We start from the raw sequence: 24,175 nt of genomic DNA on the forward strand, positions 1-24,175 counted from the left end.
ACAGTGAACGCAGCAGACAGGTTGTGGAAGTTCAACTTACATTGAATCTGAGCCATCAAACACTTAATTGAACTCTCCTTTATTTACAACATTTATCATTACACGCCTATTAGCCTCTTAGTCTGTTTCATTTCTTTACTTGACAATCTGGTGTCACTCCACTTTCTCACCTTTCATCCACTGTCCCTCTGCCTGTCTCTTCCCTCACCCATCCGCGGCACAAAGTAGTGTGTAAGAGCTAAAGAATGTCTTCTTTAATTTTCTGATATTGTGGCATTTGTCGTAAATACTCAAATGCTGAGGAGGTCTGAAGTGTTTCTAATCGCGCTTGGTGAAATTAATTACTTTCCTGAAATCCCCCTTTTCACTTTCACTTCAAAGGACTTTCCCAAGGGCAGCGAATCGACAACTGAAATTAGGTTGTCGAATATTCAACTAAGCAATTACAGTTATCTGCGGGACTTGTTGAGTAAATTGTAGGTTTAAGTGGTTTGTTCTCGCACCTTCCCCGTTGTACACAATTATATATGTACAAAAAAGGAAATAGAGAAGGGCTGTATCGAACAATATTATAAATGAGGAATTAGGCTTTAGGTCGAGCGTTTAAATTAGGATATAAATGGATGTCAAATTAAATTTACTGTAGATTTACTGTTGTTCTTATTTAACGGATTAGCATAATCTAAGGATAGTTTATACAACACACAATGTTGAATTGTTATTATTATAATTATGATTATAATAAAATACAAATATTGTACACATAATGTATATTTTAACAAGCATATTATTGGAAGTGTGGAAGTTGAGTGATGACGCTGACCTATCCAAAAGTGGTGCGCAATTTCTAAGAGACAGCGCCCTAAATCGCTGCAGTTTGCGTTTGTTTTACATTTTCTGTTAACAAGGATTTGGGTTGTTTTATTCCAGTGCAGAAAAAGCTCACTGAGGGATCGCTCTTTTGTCTCAAGTAGGAAACCTGACAAGGTGAGGATGATCCGCGCCAAGAGGACGAGATGAGAGACAAACCTGCTGCTAAACTAAACTGAGCCACAGCATCTCTCAACACCGTGCGCCCCTTTTGTCGGCTTGTCATTCACCTCGATAACATTACTGCAATGAAGCGCTCCACTCACTCCGCACGAGCACAAGCCTCTCGTGACACAAACGGGCAAAAATTGCTATGAATTATATGAATAAGTTACGGTGGAAAGTTCTTATCGGGAGCTGACAATAAAGGTGTGGAATCCAGTGTGTGCACATTCTCACTAAAGAGTTCATACTTTTTTACTCCTCTCTGCAGTTTCATTTAATTTTATTTTATTGTTCGACAGTGTAGAAAAATACCTCACTATGGCACTATTTTTTTAATAACGTGTTATGATTTCATCCGATGCAGGGCCTATTTTGAGCCTGTATAACAAGAGCAGGTGCAGCCATGCAGCACGTTTTCTACTCATCAAAATGTCAAGATTCGTTGTATTTATTCTACAAAACAGCTTGTTATTTTGCAGGCTGAGAAAAAACAATAATTTAATGAAGATCTGATTTTTTTTTAAAAGAAGAAGAAAAATGACAGCAAGAGTTTGTGTTTTCCCCCCTCTTTTACCTCAGCCTGGGTCCTGGAAATAACACTTAAATAATTCAAGATGAGTTAGTGAGAGTCGCAGAATTACCTGCCGATAAAGACCGGGTCCAGCCTCTGAGACGGAGCCAGCACTCCCACCTCACAGCACACTGATGATAAGACTGAATAGAAAAATATCATGCAAATAGAAGGCAGACAGCAGCAACAACAAGCCCATGGGGACATATTCCTACCCGGAGAGATCGCACACAGTTCACTCTAAAGTGCTAAAGCCATCACTCTGAAATAGGAGCCCCTGGAGGTGCAACAATCTTCATGATAGCACCAAACAGTTTATTCTGCTCAACACTCCACTAACTCTGGGAGAAAGCACAAGAAATTATAGAGAGAGTTGATGAGGATCCCTGGATAATCCGGGCTGCATAAAGAGACCTCATCTACAAAGATTAGTGTAGGATGTGTACTCTACTTCATTTTTCTTTTTCAAAGTGTTTACTGTTATTCTCCCAAAGTGGTACTGTTGGAGGTGGTGGGAGGGGACTCAAGTCTTAAATTAAATTGATTTCAAGGGAACACAAGTTGACCTCCTGCTATCAGATGGCTTTTCTTTGAAAATAAAGTGAGCTGGATAAACAACAATATCTTCTGTGTGCCACTTCAAACCCCAAAGAGTGGGGAGTATTTACAACCACATGAAAGTTTGCTCATTATCTGGGAGGTTTGAAGAAAGGGAGAGGGAGGGGTCCTGATTGTGTACCTGATGTGGTTTCTTTCTGCTTGTCTGATCACAGCTCTGCCCGGATCTTCCCCTTCCTTTTCAGATATATTGCTGCTCCAATGCAGGCCGGGGCCAAAGCAGAAGCAATGAATACACCTCTCAGTAAAAAAGGTATCTAATTTTCATCTGAGGATTTCCAATAATCCTTTTAGAAATGAGCCGATTGCTCTATTTTGATTTTCAGATTAAGGATTAATGCTGCAGATAAATACACAAATCTGGATCCAAATAATTGATTAATTTAGCTTAAAAAAATATGTAAACCATGCCTGGTATTCTGAGGCTTTGAGGAGTAAGAAATATAATATTGTTCGCTACATAATCACTGTTTATTTTCAGTTAATTATTTTCTTTATGATGTAGCCTATTTTATTTATCATTGGTTAATCTAAATTGCGGAAGCTTAAGACAAATGTATTCATATCAAAGACCTTTTTGGTATGAGGAAACAACATCTAAAAAGGGTGAATGCATTTTAAAGCAAACATTCTACACACAGAGATAAAAGTGTTTCCTGCAGGATGTCGAGAGCATTCAAAGTCACTTTGTCACTATCATACGCCATTAGCTGCAGAATCTTATCTTAAGTGAGCCTTTGATAAAGTGCTAATGACAAACAGTTTAGCGTTGTAAGGGATCCAATTGATTACTATTTAAAGATGATTGCATTTAGATTAGAAGTCATTTTGTCTAATGAGGTATCTTTACAGCTTCTACAATATGTAGAAAATATGCTTAAGTGCAAGGCAATATAATGATCGGATTGGTAAAGAGACAATGCCGACTCCAGCATCACCTCAAATGAGTCACACAGGATGTCTGAATAAATACATAATTAATGTGAATAAAGTTAATGTTTTTTTTGTGGCTTAAATATGTGACCTATTTTGAACGTTGTGTTCTCAAAATATATTCAATAAGTGCCAAATTAGTTGTGCAGTTTGTTAATCATTCTAATTATACAGTCTTTATTGCTCCTTAGGGCAGACTTTCGTGTCTTTGTCTCAGTGGGAATTATTTTGGTGAAGAACCAAAATATTTACTCAACCACAACCTAAATATTACGCATATCAAGAGGAATTGAGAAATAATCCTCTCATAGAGCACAGTATTAAGTTAATCACATTAGTGGAAATACTATTGATAGTGGTCATGATCCCAGTGAGGGAATCTGTAATTCACAATAAAACAGCCACACTGTGAATTCAAGAACAGGCAAATGGCCCTGAGGATATTGTGTGTGTGTGTGTGTGTGTGTGTGTGTGTGTGTGTGTGTGTGTGTGTGTGTGTGTGTGTGTGTGTGTGTGTGTGTGTGTGTGTGTGTGTGTGTGTGTGTGTGTGTGTGTGTGTGTGTGTGTGTGTGTGTGTGTGTGTGTGTGCGTGTGTGTGTAGGTGTAGGTGTAGGTGTGTGTGTGCTTGAATGATGGTAAATAGGAAAGAAAGCGGAGTGATTGTCAGTTCAATCTTCGAGGACCTGAACTGACAGATACAACAAACTTTGAAAGCACATTATGGAGGGAGAATGGCTACACAGAAGGATGTGGAGTCCGCAAGGTTGATAAGACCTTCATCTTTAAACCGCCGCTTGTCAAAGTATTATATGTAATCTCACACTGCAGAATATCTCCGCACCCCGAGGGGCAAACAAAACAGCAGCGGCAATCAAACGACTTCCTCGATCATTAAAAAAAAAACAGCCTATCCTACCCTTTGTGAAAAGTATGATTTTTGAACCCTGATTAATGCTACCCCCCCACAGGGCGTATATTTGGTTTAAACCTTCCTAATATTCTCCGTCGCAGAGCCCTGTGGTTCAAATCCAAAGATACTTGTTTTCCTCCAGGCACCGAGATGACTTTTCCCATGATAGACTATTTTGAACCATTTAGCGGATACATTATCGCTCGGCCTTTCTTCCTCATTATACTCCCCTTATCGCCACAGCATCTCTGCAAAGCCCCAAATAGAGAGTTGTAATTACCCAGACTGCCACCTGATAGCAGCCCTTCTATCAGCTTTATCACTCCAGGTCCTGCTAACTCATCATAGGGACAGAGGGAAGAAAAGGCCTGCTTGTGGCACAGCCGCCACAGATAGCTCATCTCTCAGATAAATTTATAGTTCCAGTTGGGATCAGAGAAAAGTGATGCACCAAGGCAATTTTTTATCCACCCTTTCCCTTCAACACCACAAAGACTGCTCTCTCTCAGTCCTCTCCTAGTCTCTCGCTCTTTATGTGGAAGCTGAATTGAGGCCGCTTCACAAACAAAAAGTGATCCAATCTCCTTGAACCCGTGGCAGCGCAGCAACATGCTATTTGGTCTTTCATAGTGTGCCATCGTCCTTCAGAGCAGAACAAAATCCAGAGGGTGACTTTTTAATCTTTAACATTGTAGACAACATTAAACACACTTGTATAGAAGTTGACAGTATAGTACTTCCAGCTTATTAAACACTTTTGACCCTTATTTTATGTTTCCCTAATGTTATGAATAGGAAATGCAGAGCTGAATCCAACGATTTCTTTTCATCCGGGTTGAATGAATAGAAGGTGGAAATAATAAAAAGGGGTCAAGATTCATTCAATTTCAGAGCTTTTTGAATGCGAAAGTCTTCACAAATGAAAGGTGAAAGTTAAATAAGATCAAATCAAATTGCAAAAACTGCTACAAGCATTCACAGGCCTGTTTGAAACGGCCTTCTGCGATTCAGTTTTTTGCTTTTGTGTGAATCATTGTCTATTGTATGCTAGACCTCACAGTCTAGCCGAAACTGATATATGAAAAACAGGCTCAATAAAATTACACAAAAGGAAGAAAGGGTAAAAAAACAAATCTTTTAATTAAGCTAGCACCAGAACAGTGACCTTGGCATTGTGACCAAACACTGCCGCTCTCAGCTAAGACTTATTTAAGTGTTGATGTGTTCTAAAGAGTTTGGGGAATTTAGTAGACAGTAATTGAATTGACAAGCATAGTTGAGATATATTAAGAATATTAAAAACAAAGAAAGCAATCAAAATGTAAGTGTTCATTAGCTGTTTTGTCTTTCTCACCTCTTTACTCACTTCTTCACCTGTTTATGTCACAGAGAATAAGAAGCAAGTGTTAAAATGTCTTTTTTAAACGATCACGCCATAATTGCCAGTTGATTATTATTATTATTATTATCCAAGTATACAATTATCTGACAATTCAGGGTGCATGTCTGCATTTGCATGACACATTCACAACCCCTGCATCTCTTCCTGTCGTGTATTGTGCGTAAAGCCGTGCTCTTCTCTATCACTTGTAACAATGAAAGGGCCTTTGTGCCTCTACTCATCAGTATGTCAAAGAAGCAGCCTGAGTGACTGTGACCTCCATCAAATGGGAAAATTGTGAGGATGCATTGGAACTCTATGGTTCCCATGGCCTGAGCGCCTTCTGACAGAGGCTCTCTAACACAGCCTGAAAGGACAAATCAATCTTATTTGAGGAGATTAAGTGACCAAGATAATAACCATGTCATTGAGAGAAAGAGAGAGAGAGAAAAAAGTCTCACTTTTTCAAAAGAGTGAAATAAGTGAATTCCTGCAGATGGCTCATTGTTGCTCCTGAATGTCACATGTCTCTAGGTGAGTCTTTTATAGCAGTGTTGTCTGACATACCTCAAAAACTATGGCCATTCCAACAACTGGTGTAAGAGTTCATTACAACAGACACATACCACGGGGAGACATTAGTGATATGTGCACTGCAATTTGGATTTTAGCTTGAATCCGAACAGGTGTGTGATAGTGTGTGTGTGTACATGTGTTTTCCAAGCACCGGGTGAATGACAATTTGATCAATGAGAGGGCAAGTGTCCTGTCAGCACGTCCTGTTTGGGGGTGGGCGGGGGGGGGAGGGGGGGCAGTGACAGTGGCTGTCTCAGGTGATCTCATTATTTGATGGACACAGCAGTGGAGAGGCTGCGTTCACACTGGCCTCTCTCGTGTTGCCCGCTTAATCAGGCCATTACTCATGCAGAGCAGCCGGAGCACTTATAGGAAATATTGATCATATTTTGACAGAGTATTTTCCCCCTCTCCATAATCAGCAATGCATTACTGCCACCAACGCTGATTCTGTGCACACAGCACACCCGACAACATCATTAGATGCCTTTGCAGAGGGGTTACACTTATCAGCGTTGCAAAAACAGGCAGCCTGTGTCTGTGCGTTAAGATGTTTTCCTAATGATTTGAACTAATCTGTTTATTTCCAATGTTTATCTAAACAGCCTGTGAGGGGAGGGATAGTACAGCGCGGAGCACAGCTTTTCAAAATCATAGACTTCAAAGCACTAATCGGCTGCGTGAAGATTAATGAATTACTCTTACGAATGCTCCTTCAGTTTCCACTTGTCCAGGTTTTTTTTATGTTTGGCTAAAGTCAATCCCCGTGCAGAGCAACACTCTGAATAGATAGCCAAGCCTTTGTGACCCTCTGTGAGTCCGATCATCATCCCATGGGACGTTTGCTAAAGATGCTATGACACGCCTAAAGAGCAAAGCTCCAGCGGGGGCCCTGAGGGCTATTTGGCAGCACAAGCCAAAAGTATCTTCTCAGTCCAAATTAAGCTTCGCCAGGGGTCAAGTGAAATCAATATGTTAATCCATAAATTGTCCAGTGTGATAATTACTAAAAGGAACTGTAATTACAAAAGACATTAATTTACCTCTTAGATTTTGTGCCAAGGGAGAGGTTCACTCAGCCTTGATTCATCTGGAGGGAAACAATTCACGGAGGAAGCGTCCCTTTTTTTTAAAGCAGTGGTCGATTCTTTTAGGGAACAGTAGGTGCTCACACAAGCTCTCAGTCAAAGCACTTTTGGATATGCTAAGGGATTGTTTGAAGGTCTTTGAACCCCTGTGTAGTCAGCTCCAGGGTTCTTACATTGATCAGTCAGTGATGACAAAGGTTTCACAAAATGCACACTTGTTCTCGCCGACAATGTGTCTTAGACATTTGCATAATAATAATAAAAAAAATCTATATGGGCTGTTAAGGGATAAAACCTTGATGTCCTCAGCTAAAGACACATGGAGTGCCATACAAAAGCCATAGTGCTTTAATAGGGCGACAACCTGTATACATTTTGATCTTTTTCTTCCCAGCCACTTTGAGGCATGGCACAAACATTGCACAGGCATTCTTTTCTAAACCCCAGGTTGCAGCTGGTCTGCCACTCGCTGTGCACTGCCAAGTGCAAGAAATGGGTCTCTTTTATCAGGATGGAGCAAATCTGGGCTAATGTGTCTGGTAGAGAGTGTCCCAGGGAGCCTCACTCTCCCATTCTTTGGCCATTCTTTCCACTTTTCTCCTCTCCTGCACTTGGGATAATTGCAGTTTAATTGGGTGACAAGAAATGAAAACTGTGTCCACATTATCTAGGATTATCTCTTTTTCCTCCAGCCTGCCATCAATTCAAAGAAGCCCATTTATCAGCACAGGGAAGCTGATGCTTGGTCAGCGGAGGAGAGGCTTTGAGCACCAGTTAGCAAAATGAAGAGAGAAAAGGGCTGGGAGCGATGGGAGGGGGCTGACAGCTAAGAAAAATACTCTTTGTATCTTATCGCAGCTGTACATTCATCTTCAAGATGCATATCTTTTGCGCACTCTTAATCAATACGAATACAATAATACTATTCTAAAGAATGATTTCTCCCAAAAAAGAAAGTTCTGCCATTGTCAGTTTTTCAACTCAATTTCAATAGCTATAGTTTGCAGCTTTGAATGCTGAGTTTAATTATCCAGAAACATTTTGCATGTGATAATGAATACCAATAAGATTCCCACCATTGTGGCTTAGATGTGCTTTATAGCCGGCTTCATTCAATCCCTCAGTGTTCTTAAATTCTGCACGGCAAGGTTATAAACATTGAGTCATACTGGTCCAGCCGTAGCTCACCTTGCTTTTTGTTTGAGCTGTACTCAACCTTAAAAGCCTCTTTCAGGATGCATGAATGCACTTCATTTCTCTCTAAGAACTTTGCTCTGATAGCTGAAAAAAGGAAGGCTGTTTAGAGAAGGAAGAAGAGACAATGAGGGAAAAAGGAAAGCTTTCAGATACCATTATGAGCACTGCCCTGTATTATCTTCAGCTGTTTATACTGTACATGATTTCCTTTTTCCTTAATATACTACCCAGTCACTCATGCCCAATTCTAAATGGGTCTTGCATGAGGGTTATGGTAATAGAGTAAATACTAGAGAAAATGAAAGAAAGGCATTGTGGGGGAGGATCAGGGTAAAGAGAGCAGATCAGAAAACGGTTTCATTAAGACTTTACTAGCCTTCGCAGAAGTAGATGAAAGAAAAGAGACCTTGCCAATGCACTACATACGTACCTATTCAGTCTCAGGTGCAACATTTAAGATGGCCTGATCATTTGATGGAAAGAGCAGGCTTTGTGTAGGACTAAAGCATGAAAATCTGCTGTACAATGACCGAGCTGCAGTGCTTTCTACTCTGAATGCAACAGGGGATCTACTCTACACACAATACGTTTGAAGGTTACAGATGTTTTGTCTGCTCTTAAGAGTGTGTGCATGTGTGCATATACATAGGTTGCAAAGGAGGTAGATGAAAGAAAAAAAAGTACATTTTGAAATAAAACATAATAATAATAATAATAATAATAATACATAAGGCAGATAATATTGCACAAAGGGACTTTGTTAGTTGTGAAAGGTTGCTTTGAATTAGACTGTAGACTTCTGTCGAATAGCCATCACATTGGCGTTTAACCTAATATTTATCACCTTTCAGCGTTGTATGTGAAGTGTCTTCCAGGCTCAAATACCTTTTTATCTGATGTTTCTCTTGCCTGTACGTACTTTACATTATCTTCTGCATATATTTTCTGATTTCACATATTTTATTTCTGCCGTGAGTCTTCCGGGCTCAATTCGCACCGGAAATTCACAAGATCCATGTTTTAGACTAACAATTCATTTAAACTTCAGTTGGCAAACTGTGAGATAACATCAAGTAGACTGCGAGATATTAAGAGGTACAGTAAAGTTGTTTTTTCCATACAGAATCAGCAAGACATACCTAAGCCATACCTAAGGAAATATGCATTGAAGAAATGGCAATGAGTCTTTTCACACTATGATGTGACTATTTGTAGAAAAAGTGTGCTATCTAATTGCCTTCAAAAAAGGCATTTACGAATATACAATACCTTTTCATAGCTGTTATTATAATATTTATAATAGTTGGTCTATAGCAGCAGCAGAGTGTCACCTGGTTCAGAATCAAGGCTATGCGGGAATATGGCTGTGGAGAATTTCTGCCACATTTATCCAGGCAGTGTTAATCATTTGTACGCAGGGCAGCAGTATCAAATTGCTTAAGGAGAATTGCTTCAGCCTGGTCAGTGCAGGGAGCAGTTCGTCTAATCAGAGTGCAAATAAGGTTTGATCACTGTCCAGTGTAATCTGGCCCACAAGCAGCATTTACAGCACTAAATCAGGCGTTGGGGAAGCTGCAGGTGCTGCCTCGCAGACAGGCCTCCCCCTGGGGGCCCTGTGCTGGGGAATAAACAGCAAATAAATGGCAGTGCTGGGAGAGCGATGAGCTGATTAACTCACTGCAGGGCAGTTTCTCATTATCCCCTTAACCCAGACGGAGACCTACCCAATCTTACACCCTGTCTCACTTACAGTAGGGCGCTGTCCTGCGCAGCCCAGCTGATATTGTCTGGGTTCTACTTTCAGGGAGATCGAGTCTGTATAGATGATGTATAAAAAGTGAGAATATGTGTGTGTGTGAGTGTCAGTGAGCCTGTGTGTGTGTGTGTGCTGTGTGGTCCATCTCTGGGGAGACAGCTAATGTGTCAGCTCCATGGCTCATTTCTTTCAATTACAGCGACTGGACTAGGGGAGCCCACCAGCGGTCCACTGACAGCTCCATATGGGTCCCATCACCGCTTATCACGGGCCACTCGTGGATAATTCATTTACCCTTCATTGAATATGACATATTACCGTCAACAAAAGCAGTTATATATCACACAATTCACACATTGTTAATTAAGAGCAGGTTATGGTGACAGTCATTTTAGATGCAAAATTATTCTATTCATCCAGAGGGATTATTTAGCTGAGCTACAAAATAGAATTTATACATTAACACAAAATGTGATTAATGGAATTTTGAAATAATGACTACTTCCTTATAAAGTAGACTTTTCATTAGTGAAAACTGTATTCAAATAAAGGAAGTCACACTTTGATTGTCTATGGCGCTGCAGAGAGAAATTCTTGGGTTTTTTTCTATTGTAAAATGTTGATTTAGCATGTCACCTGAATATAAAGCATCCTCAGACATACTTTGAAATGAGCTGCACTGTTTTCCATTGTGCCTTTCCCCGTGGTTTCAAAGCGAATTAATTAACATGATACAGAAATAGGTAGAATGCAAATGTTGGAGCCCTCACTGTAGGCCTGGGTATCCTTTTGTTCCCCTTTATTGTACCAAATTATTTAATTGGGTCTCTCTGATTGTGCGCAGACACAGGAAGGAACACAGGCCATTGTTAGCTTCCATACAAGCCACAATACGGTATCAAATTCAATTCCCATCAAAACGGCAGGCTGCTGTAGAGCCCACAGCGGCCCCGGAGATTAATGAAGATCTGCATCAAGGCAACGCGCTGGTCTGAGATGGGAGATTTCTCCCAAATAAAAGACCCCTTCACCAAGAACAAAGGGGGCCCTGAAAAGCAGCGGGATGTTCTGAAAGGATGAAATAAATCAAAACAAAGACAAGAGTTTCGGGTGAGGAGGGGGAAAGCGCCAAAATAAAGCTTTTTTTTCTCTTGTCATTTGATTTACTTAATTCAGTCAACAAGTTGATTCTAAATACAAGCCTGATGTTTCTACAGTTTAAAATACAAAATGAATATGTATTATGTTATATGCATTAACAGAATTATGTTTTGTATGTACAAACACACATAACTACAGTAGGAACAAGTCCTTTTTATGTGCGTGCACAATCATCTCTTTAAAATCACATCTCGGTTCTAAGAGACATTGTGTCAGTAAAATGAGTTCTGTAGAAAAACATGTTACTGCCTTAAAAAGAAAATCCAACAAGTCACGGTTCACCTTGATTGCCGTGTGTTCATCAAAGCGTGAGGACTAAAATGGAGTGAAAGCAATGACTGACAGGGTCTGAAGTGAATTAATACGCAGCCTTTCTTTGTTTTGTTCTAACAAATAACAGTCATCTGAGGAGAGACACACTTCAACTGTATTCAGAGTGTGTGAATGGATTTCTTCTCTTCACTCGCTTTGTATGAACAGCAACAACTGGATGACTTGTTCTCTGAAAGCAGCGTGTCGACAGGTGAGCTCTTTCAACTCAATTTAGCACAACACTCGTTTTGTTTTTGCCTGATAGATTCCAGACTCCATGTTGGACTTATCAAATAGCTCAAAACATGATAACTGCAAATAGGAAACATTTTCAGGTAATAAATATTCCATTACCATTTTCCTGACACATCTGTGCTCAAAGCATTTACAACATTTAGGCAAAAAGTGTTTTTCCAAGAATAAATTCATGCATATCTAATTGGTTTAATCTGGATGCTGGTTATATTCCACGGCTACATTTACACATTTCAGAGTCTACTATGCACCTACTATTCTAAACAAGACTCAAAGACAGCCACAAAGGAGAGATTTTAAGTTTTGGTCAGTGCCACCTAAACGCTGCACTCCTCTCCTTCACATTCTGCACATGGCGTGTCCCAGCCAGCCATATTTACTTCATTTCCCCCGATTCATAGATGCTGCTCACTGGACCAGAACATTCCAGCTGCCACCTCAACATCTCATTATTTTTCTGAAATATCAAGCTTGTATCTTCTTGATAAATAATTCGCAGTAGTATAATGTATCAGACTAAAACATATTTTCAGGGGGGCATGGAGGTTAAAGTGCCAATCTCACCTTTTTAATTTTTTTTCGCCCCGAAGACAGAGATTTCCATATATAGAGTGACCATGGTTTGTGTTGAACATGAGCAATCGGGATGAAGCGCACAGCGACACATATTGCTGTCAGAGATTGGAAATGAGGCCTGCTAACCTGTAGGCAGCCTCCCCAGACCAATCAGCTTTACACATTGCCAATGCATTTGCAGCGTCTAAAAAGAATTGTGACTGTGAAGTTTTTATCTGGGTAGTTGACAAACATTACTCTTTAATGCAGTTTTGTAGAAATGCATTCTTATCCCTCTTGGAAGGCATTTATCTACTTGAAACCTGCAAAATGGTTGCCACAGGGAAGGATTTCTTTTAATAGACTACAATAGGCTCAGTATGGGACACATTCTGATTTTTGTGATAGATAGGGGGCCCAGCCATATATTCATGGGAAATTGTTTATCTTCAAGCGGGAGGAGTGAAAGGCTATTCCACAATAGCATTTCAACTTTCATCTGAAACGATTCTTTAGACTCGTATAAATTGTTCTGTAGAATTTCAGACAGATGCTTTTCATAAAAAATATCAATCTGCAAAAGGAGATGTCACAAAACATGAATACAAACCACCGTGAAAGAAGAGAAAAAGTATGTGTCCTTGCCTGTGTGTGTATGTATACATACATACAGCAAAAAATACATAAATATATATATATATATATTCAGATACAAATATATATATATATATATATATATATATATATATATATATATATATATATATAGGGCCTATAGATAAATATGTATATATACACACATACACAGAATACATATTTATATATACGTGTATAGTAAATTCCTGGTATTATGATGAAATGGACGTTTTGTGTAAGAATCTAACAGTTTGAAAACGCAGAAGAAAAAAAGCCCTCTGTGGGAGGCAAATGTCCCACGACGTCTGCTATTCAGACGGAGCTACATTGTGCTGCCGTGCTCTCTCTCAGGCCATGTGCGGTTCAGGCTTTTTTTCTTGTGGGGTCCTTGTGATGCTCGGGCAAGGCCTTTCCTTAGCCTGTCTCTGTAACAGAAGCCAGCAACCAAGCGACACAATGCAAGAGCAGGGCCTGAAGACGGGGGGGGCCTTGTGCGCTCTTAACGGCACTCTCAGGAAGCGGGGACAATAAATCAATAGACTGTCCCTCTCCAGTAGGGGCCAAATGTAAACAAATTGAAAAGGACGGAGAACAAAACAGATTGGTGACTGAAACAGACATACTCAATAGGGGCACTGCTACAAATGAAATGCCATTGTGGTAGTTTCCTTCCAGCCTTCAGTATGATGTGTGCCATTCACGGCAACATGACATGTAATAGCAAGTGTGACCAAATTCAAATTTGGAGTAAAAAAACAACAACAACAGGTGCAAAGAATCTTACAGAATTCCTCATTGGTAGCTGTTTTGCATCAGTACATGTGTCAAAATGAACATCTGCAATGCAAAGACATGTATTCAGTGTTGGAGGTACTTTAATTTGTCAGCGCACTTCTTCTCAGAGACCTTTGCCGATGAGCCACAGCAACATCTAACACCGTATAACACACAGCGCTCAGGGGCACAGGCACAGAACTCTGTGCATGTCAGAGCCGCATGCCACAAGTTGAATTAATGAATCTTTAAAAGGTTTAGGTTTTTTTAATGAGAGAATCTGTTGTAGCTTTTTATCAAACCTCTTCATATTTCACTGAGGTGGAATGGTGCACCACATTTGCGAGGCAGAACTAATGCTATATAAATCTCAAGTAATAAGCAGGCCCTGGGGACACCATCTAAATGAAGATTTTACACCAATTTAAACCTGCCTGCAATTTGATTTCTGCCTTAAGTGCATTTGTTTAACAGGTGCTGGAGATGCAAGCATTTCCATCCAAAGTGTCGCTATGTCTCCTTTATTAATTTTTGGATTGCAAGTGGGTGGGGGAATATGAAGAGAAAGGGGAGTTGACAAACACTAATCAAAGGTTCAGAGTGGGCTGATTTTACCAAAGAACCAATGTACTTTTGCTTCATTTGCAAACTAATGATTTAAAACCCCCACAATCTGTTTGAGGTCAACTCCTGTGTATTTTGGATACGCTTGGCTATTAGCATCACTGAAAGCTTCAGATGTGTCAAGCCTGCTCCCCCTCCAGTGATAGTCACCTACTTTAATTTCCCTGCAGGCCTCAGAGGGGGATGAATTCAACTAAAATCACAAGCTGTTTTGTTGGCAATCCTTTGTGGCCTATAATGAATCTAATGAATATAAAGAGAGGAGAAGGGAGGGAGGGGGGAAAGGGATGGAGGCGAATACATTTCAACCACGCTGTGTTGCTTTTACTTGACGATTTGTGACCCTCAACAATGGGACAATGGCGAGTGTTTTTGTACCCTTAATTTGCCTTTGTGTTTCAGCTTCATCTCTTTCACCACAAAGCATTGAAAGTCGTCAGTTGAAGAATAACTGCTGACTCCACGGTCTGTCAGACAAAGGGGAGGTTTTAAGATGAATCCCTAACTATCAGCCGGCCAGAGGAGCAGAAAGGGAAAGGGGCTCAAAGACAACAACAGACATGTCAAAGGTAGAATTAGCCGGGGTTCCCAAACCGGCCTGAAGCACTTCCTCTCTAGTCTAACGCGCCACAAACGGCATTTCCACCTCCTTAAAGCTGCTGTACATTTGTATTCGCCCTCAGAGAGGTGTTTGAATGAAAGTGGCTCATCTGATAAGAGCAGAGGCTAGTGAACGTGGAGGCCCAGTGGAGCTGTGGCGCTGCTGTTTAAAAGCTGGCATGTTTCTGATTTCACAGGCCCCTCAGGTGGCAGGATCGAATTAACAGCCCTGTTGTTCTCAACTCCAACCCACATTCAGGTCAGGACTTAAAGTTGGAGGGACTTTTACAAATGTTTCTTCACAATTGAATCGAATACATGCAGAAAAGAAACCACAAACAGCAAATCAAACACAGCATAGAATGACCAACTAATGCCTTACAGTATACCTAACATTTCAGCACATGAACTTTTTAAGTGCTGTAGTTAACGCGGGGTAGATGATAAAAAAAAGTTCTGTGTCACTGGTCCATGCCGGTATGCTCCCCAGTCCCTGTAATGATTTCTATTCATAAACATGCAGTGTGCTATCCTCCACCTGGCAGCTGCCTCTGTGCATATGAGATTACTATTATGCATCTTCCAATCCCAAGGATAAACATCTCTCCACTTTTGAAGTTTGCGAGCATGAGGCATATTTTAGTGCCATACGACTTAAGCATCCCTTCAGGTATCACTTGCAATCTTTTCTCATTCTATATACATTGTTCAACTTTAATGGGTATCTAATTTGTGTTATCAGCTTACAGGGCAGTAAGTAATAATTTGCATGGCTGCCCTAAGCAAATATGCTTCCATAAGCATCCCATAGTATAGACACTAGAATGGATTAACCTCCATATTGGCTATGCCCCGGCGGTCAATGCTTTTTAAAAATAATAAGAACAGATAGTTTAGTTAGTTGGCAATCATACTAGAAAAAAAATGAATTTATTACAAAACCCTTCTACCTTCAGATTCTATGTTGGATATAATCCCTGATTCAACAGCAGCAGTGGCATTGCATCCAAGGATCTACACAATGTCAACTATGGTTAAGACCACTTGCTGGAACAAACAAATGTGCTCATACTTGAAGTTTCATTGCTATGACATACAATATGTTCTTTCATAAGTGTCCTCCATTTTGCTATTGTCAATCCAGTTGCCCTCTTAACCTGACTCACAATAAGATTGACTGAATGTTGTACGCCTGACCTTTCTTTGCTATGAATTTCTCTTTGTAAGTATTCATGCATTTCCAAGCGGTTTTGTTCTTTCTTTAGCAGTGATAACAAGCCTGCACACAGTGAAGGTCAGTTTAATTTGAGCATGTAAGCTGGACACAGAAGAGGCTATCAGTGCTGCTAGATGCACTACCTTACAGTCCTTTATACACAGAAAAGCTAAGAAGAATCCTTTGAATTTCTCAACTCTTTTCATCCTGACAAGGTCTCACTACTCCCTAACATGGATGACAGCTCCTTCTATCTGTAGTGAATTTTAAATGCTAGTTGCTCTCCAAGATACTGGCGAGACTAAATACCCTCCGTCCACAGCTGCAACTTAATCAACATTTGAATTAGCCTGCACATGTACTGTGTGTTCACAGAGGCACCACGGGGTAAACAGGGATACATCTAGGAGCTTGATATTCTACTGGCTTGCATCAGGCATGTGTGTTACGCTTGTTAGCTTAGTAGACAGCTAATTGCCATGGTGGGTGGTTAGAGTGCTAGGAGCCTGATTTTAGGAATATGTCATATTTGTTAATCGGACATGCAGATGCAAATAATGTGTGACAGACTGTGACCAACACTACCGGAACATAAATGCTGTTAACTTCGGAAATGTTCTTGGCTCAGACATATCCCTGCATATAAAGGCTATAAAGACAACCCACTGTTTATCTATTTATTTATTTTGTTTAGCTATTTCTGTTCATGGGCCAATGTGACAAAAGAAGTGCGAGGACAAAAAAATATCCTACTGGTATAGTAGCATGCCAGATTTGGCTTTGTTGTGGGTCTGTGTACTAAAATCCCACGCTAGTTGGGAATTGTTGGCCTGATTACATTATCTGGTTCTGAGAATTAATGTAAAGTGAAAACTGAACACCATACATGGAAGAACATTCGAAGATGCACGATCTAATTCATATTCCTAGAAGGATTTGTAATTTGCAAAACACATCAGGTATCTGACAGGAAGGCACAGCCTCTTTAAAACTAAGCTATTCAAACTTGCATACAGTTTGAAAAGCTCGTCCATAAAGATTGATTAAAGTTGTAAAGATTTTGCATCAAAAGAGTTTCTGATTAAAGCTCTCGGCCATGAAGATGCTACTGTTTTGCATCAGTCCCGTAATCTCCCTCACTTGGTGGAATTGTTGTTAATGCAGAAATAATATCAATGCAAACTATATTAATAACCATGGTGTGAGAAGCCGGAGCAATGTCACTTAATCAATGAAAACAAATCATGTACACCTCGCTTTGATTATCTGGAGGAGTGTGAATATTAATGTCTCGGTCTAAATCAATGTTGGGGTTGCATATATTGCCTCCTATGTTTCCTCATGGTTAAGACATTTATTTCTTTTATATTTCTGCTGCATCCCTGAGAGCGATCAATGATATACTAAATAGAGATATGATACCAGCTATTATAGTTATTCAACAACAGTAACAAAACACTAGCGATTGTACCATTGTAAAGTATAAACATGGGATGTTCAAATTTCAATTAACTTTGGTTTGTATTTGCTGATATTAATTAAGAGGGCTTGCAGAAGGACACAAAGGAGACGGGTTTATTGTCTCAGATTATTCCCATGAAAGCAGCATCAGTATGTAGCACAACGCTACCTAATTAACTGGCATGGGAGGCAAGACATTACACTCGAAACCTTTTGATTTGTGGGAGGTAATAGCATTGGGCAAGAAACAGATTCTTTATTTCATTATTTGATAAGAGGGCCTTTAATGAAAATATCAGCCCAGGAGCAACACAAGTCAATATCACTACTTTGGTGTGAGAAACTCGCTTCAAGGAGTAATGTTGCAGGAAATGAATTACCTCATGACTACAGTTCATTAAATAAAAATGTGAAACACACCTGGTGGGCTAATGGAGGTCAAATGTAAAAGCAGCAGCATGAAGGTTTGGGGATGTGGCAATTAAAGACAAAGCAACATTTAGCCTCTCTGTGACAGGTTAATGAAATGTCTGCTGCTAAGTGTTGGAGAAATGCGACTCACAGTCACACAGTGAAGCCTCTCCTGTAGTCGGGAGTCAGGGATGTGACGGTGTTGTATCAGTGTCACTGAGAGCAATCATAACATTCCTTTCCTCCGAGTCCAAAGGTTGTTTTGAATTCCCTTGGCAGCCGAATGCTTCAGGGGGTCAAATACACCAAATCTCTGAACAATAATGGGCCAACTATCAGTTACATCACTCACCTGGCATCATTGGCCGGCATTACAAATATATTTTTTTTCCAGTTCTGCATACTTGACTGTGAATGCTTTTGAAATGGGAATAATGTAATCTGTGCCGCAGATATCTTCTGCTTTTGTGCATCTATCCAAGAAGTGAATGGTTAGACCTATCAGTTACTCTCTGGAGGTGATGTATGCGCACTCTTTCAAACAAGGCCACAAACAGATGAAGGCTATAATATGCTGCCTATTCCTGCTCTCTCAATTGTAAGGGTTATTTTGTTTTCTTTTTGAAAAACGATTTAGGTGCCAACAAATCCTTGAGAAAGACTTTAATTGTTGATCAAACTAATAAGAAATAACATTTTCAAGTGCTCAGGGAGAAACCTCAAGTTAATTGAACATTTAAAATATAGAGAAAGAAAACTTCATTGTGAAATATAAAAACAGATGAGCCACAAAGAGAAGATATAGCTATACTAACACAAATAAAAATGTACATAAACTAAACCAATTTCACAAAAAGTTCTATGTTTACGTGACTGATGGGAGACATACCTTTCCAATGCAAGACATATCGTTTTGACATTATCTTCAAGATGTTAAAGTTGTTATTCTTTGACTGTGATCTGCGTCAGATTATCCGCCTGGCTGTCTATCTGTATTACCTTTTCATTTTCACACTGACAGTCTGAAGAATAAAGACACAGGGTTTAAATATATCTTCCTACTGAATGGACATTCTTCACCAGATGTGCAACAGATAGTGTCAGTGTAATCTCCCAAAGCAACAGAATCAACTCTACTATGTTTTTATTAAAAAAAAAGAATAATCCTCAAAGATTACGATTCAAACCATATTTAAGGTTTGACTCTCTTTTCCAAACTTTTTTTAATTATTACATTTTCTAGGGGGGATAACAACAAGAAATCATTTGAAAAAATCACAGAGTTTAGTATTTTTCTCAGCTAATGGAATTCCAAAGTTTAAAACAGATACGTACTGAGAAGACGACAAAGCCATTTGCACAATTATAGAGGGGCATTTAGTCAACTCTGTCCCACTTTATCAGGCATCTCCAGCATTGTCCATTGGGAGTTAACTTTCAGACTGTTTACTGGTTCAAAGGCCAGGCCTGCATCTGAGGCCACATAGGCAAGATAATGTATCCCAGGCTACAGAAGCAGTCAAATCACTGTGCATTAAGACTAGGCACACAATAGACAACAATGGCTTGCATAAACACTATTTAGAACTATTCAGCAGGCATTGAAGAGATGGGCGTCGACTCACTATTGCTGCAAAGCCGGCGCATTGTGTGGAGGTGAAAAGAAGTCTAATGAACAGGAAGCCTTATTTGAGAGAGCTGACAGTAACCATACAACAGCCGCATTGTGCGCTTGCCACCAACCCTGTGGGTCTCTACATTAGGAGAAATGATGAGAAAGTAACCCGAAAAGACACAGTGGACTCTTGGACCTACGTAAATGCAACCAGACAAAAATGTGGGACACAAGCTGTCCCCACCTTTACCCAAAGCTGCACGTTTACATGCACAGAACATCAACTGCTCTCATGGCCAAGGATAAAAGCCCCCTGGCCAGAGGGAACTTTGAAGTATATTTGGGTTAGTTTACCTCCAAAGACTGCAATTTTGGTGCAGCAGCAGTTAAAATATATGTCATACATTTTAAATGATATCAAACTCTGCAGGGGAAAGTTGGAAACTCTTTGGTGCACTAGGCCTCCTCCTCCTCCTCCTCCTCCTCCACACATTCACACTCACATTATGCCCCCTGCCTCAAGCTTCATCAATCTTCCACAAAGGGGTGACATCACCAATAAGCATAGCCCTTTATAGCTTTAAGCAATAAGCTGTATTTACTGATGAGATAAGCCCTCTGCTATTGTCTAGCCCTCCACTTTGGTTCTTTCTCTCACTGTTGAAGAATCAAACAGCACTTTTGGAAGGTGACAGAGCATGCCCAGGATTTAAGGCTAAAGCAAAGAGGTTTCCTATTTGGTGGCCTTTCAAAGGACCACATTAGCCAGTTTAGTTCAAAGTAGCAGGGGCAGGTGAAATTACAAAAAGAATCCAGGCTTCTTTGAAACCACTTGTTTGGTGTTACATTTGAGCGAAATTATCCAGAGCATATTAAATGTACTCACACTCTACAGAGCTTGAAACAAACCACAGCCTGGGGAGGTTACGAAGCACAATCATCCATTACACATGTGACCTGTAATTACTGTTTGTAGCAGTATTAGTGAGCCAGTCCAGAGTGGTCACTAAACTGCTGAGACACCGTGATACAGTGAGGCTTATTAAGACTCACGTGTGCAAGCATGGGAAGAACTATGTGGCAGTTTCTGTTTTTTGAAGATGAAATAGAAACAGGTATAAGACGTCTAATAAGTTGCAAATCAATACAACCTATTTGGTAGTTTCTACTTTCACAAAGTCTGTTGGAAAAACTAAATCTAACTAGGTTGTTGCGACATACTATAAAATATAGCATCCTTATTTCAAATTGATAACCTATTTTTAACAAGATAAAAAGCCGTTTTCTAAACAGACATGTAGTGTCACTACATGTATCTTGAAAACATGCCATTTGTTGTTTGTTTTTCTTAGCTCCCCACAGAGTCATGTCAGGCCTTGGGAACTTGTCAGATATTCAGTTTGTAGTCACTTTATAAAGGCTGAGCGCAGAGTCTCTGGGGAATCGCTCCAGTCTCCCCATCTCCCCCACCCCATGTCACCAGCCAGGAACAAAGCCGCCATAGTCAATTCTCCTAATTTCACTGCAGCCTGTCGAAATCCTGTTCTCCTTTTCTCATTCTCTTCAACAAGTACTTTATGCTGGGATCAGTCAGGTCTGAGTCGCCCACAAAAACCTGAGGCTCTTGCTTCATCGTCTTTCAGCACCGAGTTTGACACTCCCCAACTCCCTGCCATTCAGGCGCCTGCACCATGCAATTTGTTTCCATTTGTCAAACAGCAGTATCCATCACAAAAGAAAATGCTGGCACAACAGAAAGTTTGTGAAAAACATTGTTTCCTCAACCCAAAATGGCCTCAACACTACTTATTTATTGGCCCATAACAAAACAACCGTAAACAATTTACACCATTTCTGTTGTTGTGGATACTTGTTACATTATTCTTCCCTCGACTGACAATAAAACAGAATAGGACGCATATCACATCCTCAAATCAGCACCAACGTATCACTCCTCTCTTAAAGTGTGGATGGGCTAAATGCTACGGTGTGAATGCATCATTTCACTCGCCGCCTCCACATTGTGCCGACTCCTTTTTTGTGTTTTATTTCTTTGGGATTACACTTCATTGTAGGGACAGCCAGGTTTCTCACACATTTATTTATTAAAGCCATATCAGCACTATGTTGACGGCATTGCTATTTGCACACCTACTGTATTCAGATACGTCGTAAAATGGTGCTATTATTGGGGGACGTCGGAAGGTATCTGGTTAATAATACTTATTGTGCAAACTTTGTTGTCGCCATTCTTGTGTTGACTGTTATCGAGGGGAGAGCAGAGAGGATATATGCTGACTCTGATGTAGATAGTGCTATGAGTATTCCTATTGTGGCAGCTGCCGTGTGGCGCAGTCCCTGATAGGATTTCGAATGCTGTCAATGCTGTGTCAGGTGCATTAGCACCTCAGAGACCCATGATGCTCCAGCTGCTCTGGGCCTGTGTCTCCCCGGGCCCTGGCTGCCAGCCTGACACCAGACACAAAGTAATCACAGATCACAGCGTTTAATCACTGAAACAAGCACTCCAGAGGACCTCTCTGTCAATATCCCACTCTCTCATTATCTGTTTGGATTGCACATCCACACTGTCAGATAAACAGAGTGGAAAATTAAGATTAAAAATATGGTAATTTCATTTGAGGCAGCAGGCTCCTCTCACTGGCCCATTATGCTATTGATTACCTCTGAATTCAATTTCTCTTTTCAATGTAAACTTTAATCTATTCGTGAGCCAACAATTCAACTCCCAAGGGGCTATTTGAGAGTAAGTAACCATTTAATATGACGCTGGCTGAAGATTCACTGGCTTTAATGAATTGTGTAAATCACTCAGCGTTTAAAGGAACTGATGTCCCGCAGTTCACCACCCAAATCTGGGCCTGGTTAAATACAGCCTTTATAGCAAGCTAAGTGTTTACTGACAGCAATCTCTGAACGCATAATCACCAGCTTTGCTCTTTTCTGTATGAAAGGGAATTAAACAGCTCGTTTCTAATTGCGCTGGTGATGAGAAAATCACAATTTAATTGGGGGTATAATCATCATATTGCACCAGCTTTCTAAAATAACAGAGTAAATGGCTGTAGCATTTTACCATCATAGAAATCAGTTGACTCAAGAAGATAATCACTAGGTTGTTCTCCTTAACCACTTACCAATTTGTAGCATCTTGGTCAAGACCACTGAACTGAAGCAAACACCATTCAGACATCTGAACACAGGCTGAGCAACAGCAGAAGGAAATGGTTATTGAGGGAATGTTTTGAGCCAAGATAATGTTTTAAATGCAAAATGAAGACATTTATTTGTAGACATTCTTTTATTTACTACTAAACTACAAAGTGCAACTCCATCAAATATGACATAACAAAACAATACATTTACTGAGAAAACAATATAAGTACATAGGAGCTATAAATAGTCATACTAAACGTCCTATTACTGCCAAAGAAACAGCTAAGCTATGCTATGCTTTAAAAGCAACAAAAGCCTATTTTACAAAAATAGGGGTAAAGTTGATAGTCTCTAAAATGTATTAGATGCAACACACTTCTGTCCCACGTTTCTTAGTGTTCATTATGATTGCCCGTACATGAAATGTTACATTCAAATTGTACTCTTCTCTCTTGACAAGAGTTGAGGTAGACATATAACCACTATCGTTTAAGTGCTGGAAGGATACTTAATTAAAACTGTGCAATTAAAAACAAGAATCAATAGTCTGATTAAGGCACAATAATTACTGAGAACATCTCTCCTCTCACATTCTCCTAGTCTTTTCAAGCATTTCCTGAATAATAAAAACACCTCAGACCTATTACACAATGTGTGCCTTAAAAGAATGATTTAAGTCACCAATAATTTATCGCACCAGGATAATCACATCCAATATCTGCACTCTTTTGAGCACCGGTGCAGGATTGAAGCTACCCCAGAGGCCAGAACACACATACATAAACATAGCAGGGTGTAATCAATAAACAGCCATGCAGTAAAATCCTGTCAATAAAAAGGCACACCCTGCCTCAGCTAGTTGTTCTATATCAAAAGAATGCGCCAATCAAACACAGCACATACTACACACTAGCTACTGGGAATCTAAATACATTTGATTAACAGGAAGGAATGTAAGAATATCCAGAAAAAGATTTGGTCAGTGATGGCGAGTACGAGGTCCACAGCGACTCTCCAAACTGTCAAAGGGACGTCTCAAAGATGACATGGATGTCCTTGGCACAGTGCACGTCTGCCACTCGCTTTTTGTTGATGTAAACCTGGAAGTGCATCAGGGAAGCAGTGTCACAGAACACAAGCACACAGTCCAATCTAAGCTACGATCTATTTAGGGTGTGATTCATGACAGATCCAGTCAGAGCTGGGTGAAGGGATTTGTCACCCGCTCAAGCATGCAAAAGTGGCTTATTTAGCTCTGGGAAATTCACGGTTGAAAATATCAGAGATAATCACTGAAATTATTTGTTCCATTT

General features: G+C 40.1%; 1 protein-coding gene across 2 annotated transcripts in view; it reads right to left on the bottom strand.

Annotated features, from left to right (window-relative positions):
* Positions 1 to 24,175, bottom strand: part of LOC117481180 (multidrug resistance-associated protein 4-like) — an 81,964-nt gene that overhangs the window by 24,754 nt on the left and 33,035 nt on the right. The window contains exon 31 of one of the 2 annotated variants that reach the window (XM_034128770.1): positions 23,039 to 23,962. The exons of the other annotated variant lie outside the window; for it this stretch is intronic. Coding sequence (XP_033984661.1) covers positions 23,885 to 23,962 — 78 coding nt within the window. The 3' untranslated portion in view covers positions 23,039 to 23,884. Of the gene's footprint in view, positions 1 to 23,038; positions 23,963 to 24,175 lie in introns of those variants that run through there. 2 annotated transcript variants of the gene reach the window in all.

Source organism: Trematomus bernacchii, unplaced genomic scaffold, assembly GCF_902827165.1.
Source record: "Trematomus bernacchii unplaced genomic scaffold, fTreBer1.1, whole genome shotgun sequence".
NCBI lineage: Eukaryota > Metazoa > Chordata > Actinopteri > Perciformes > Nototheniidae > Trematomus > Trematomus bernacchii.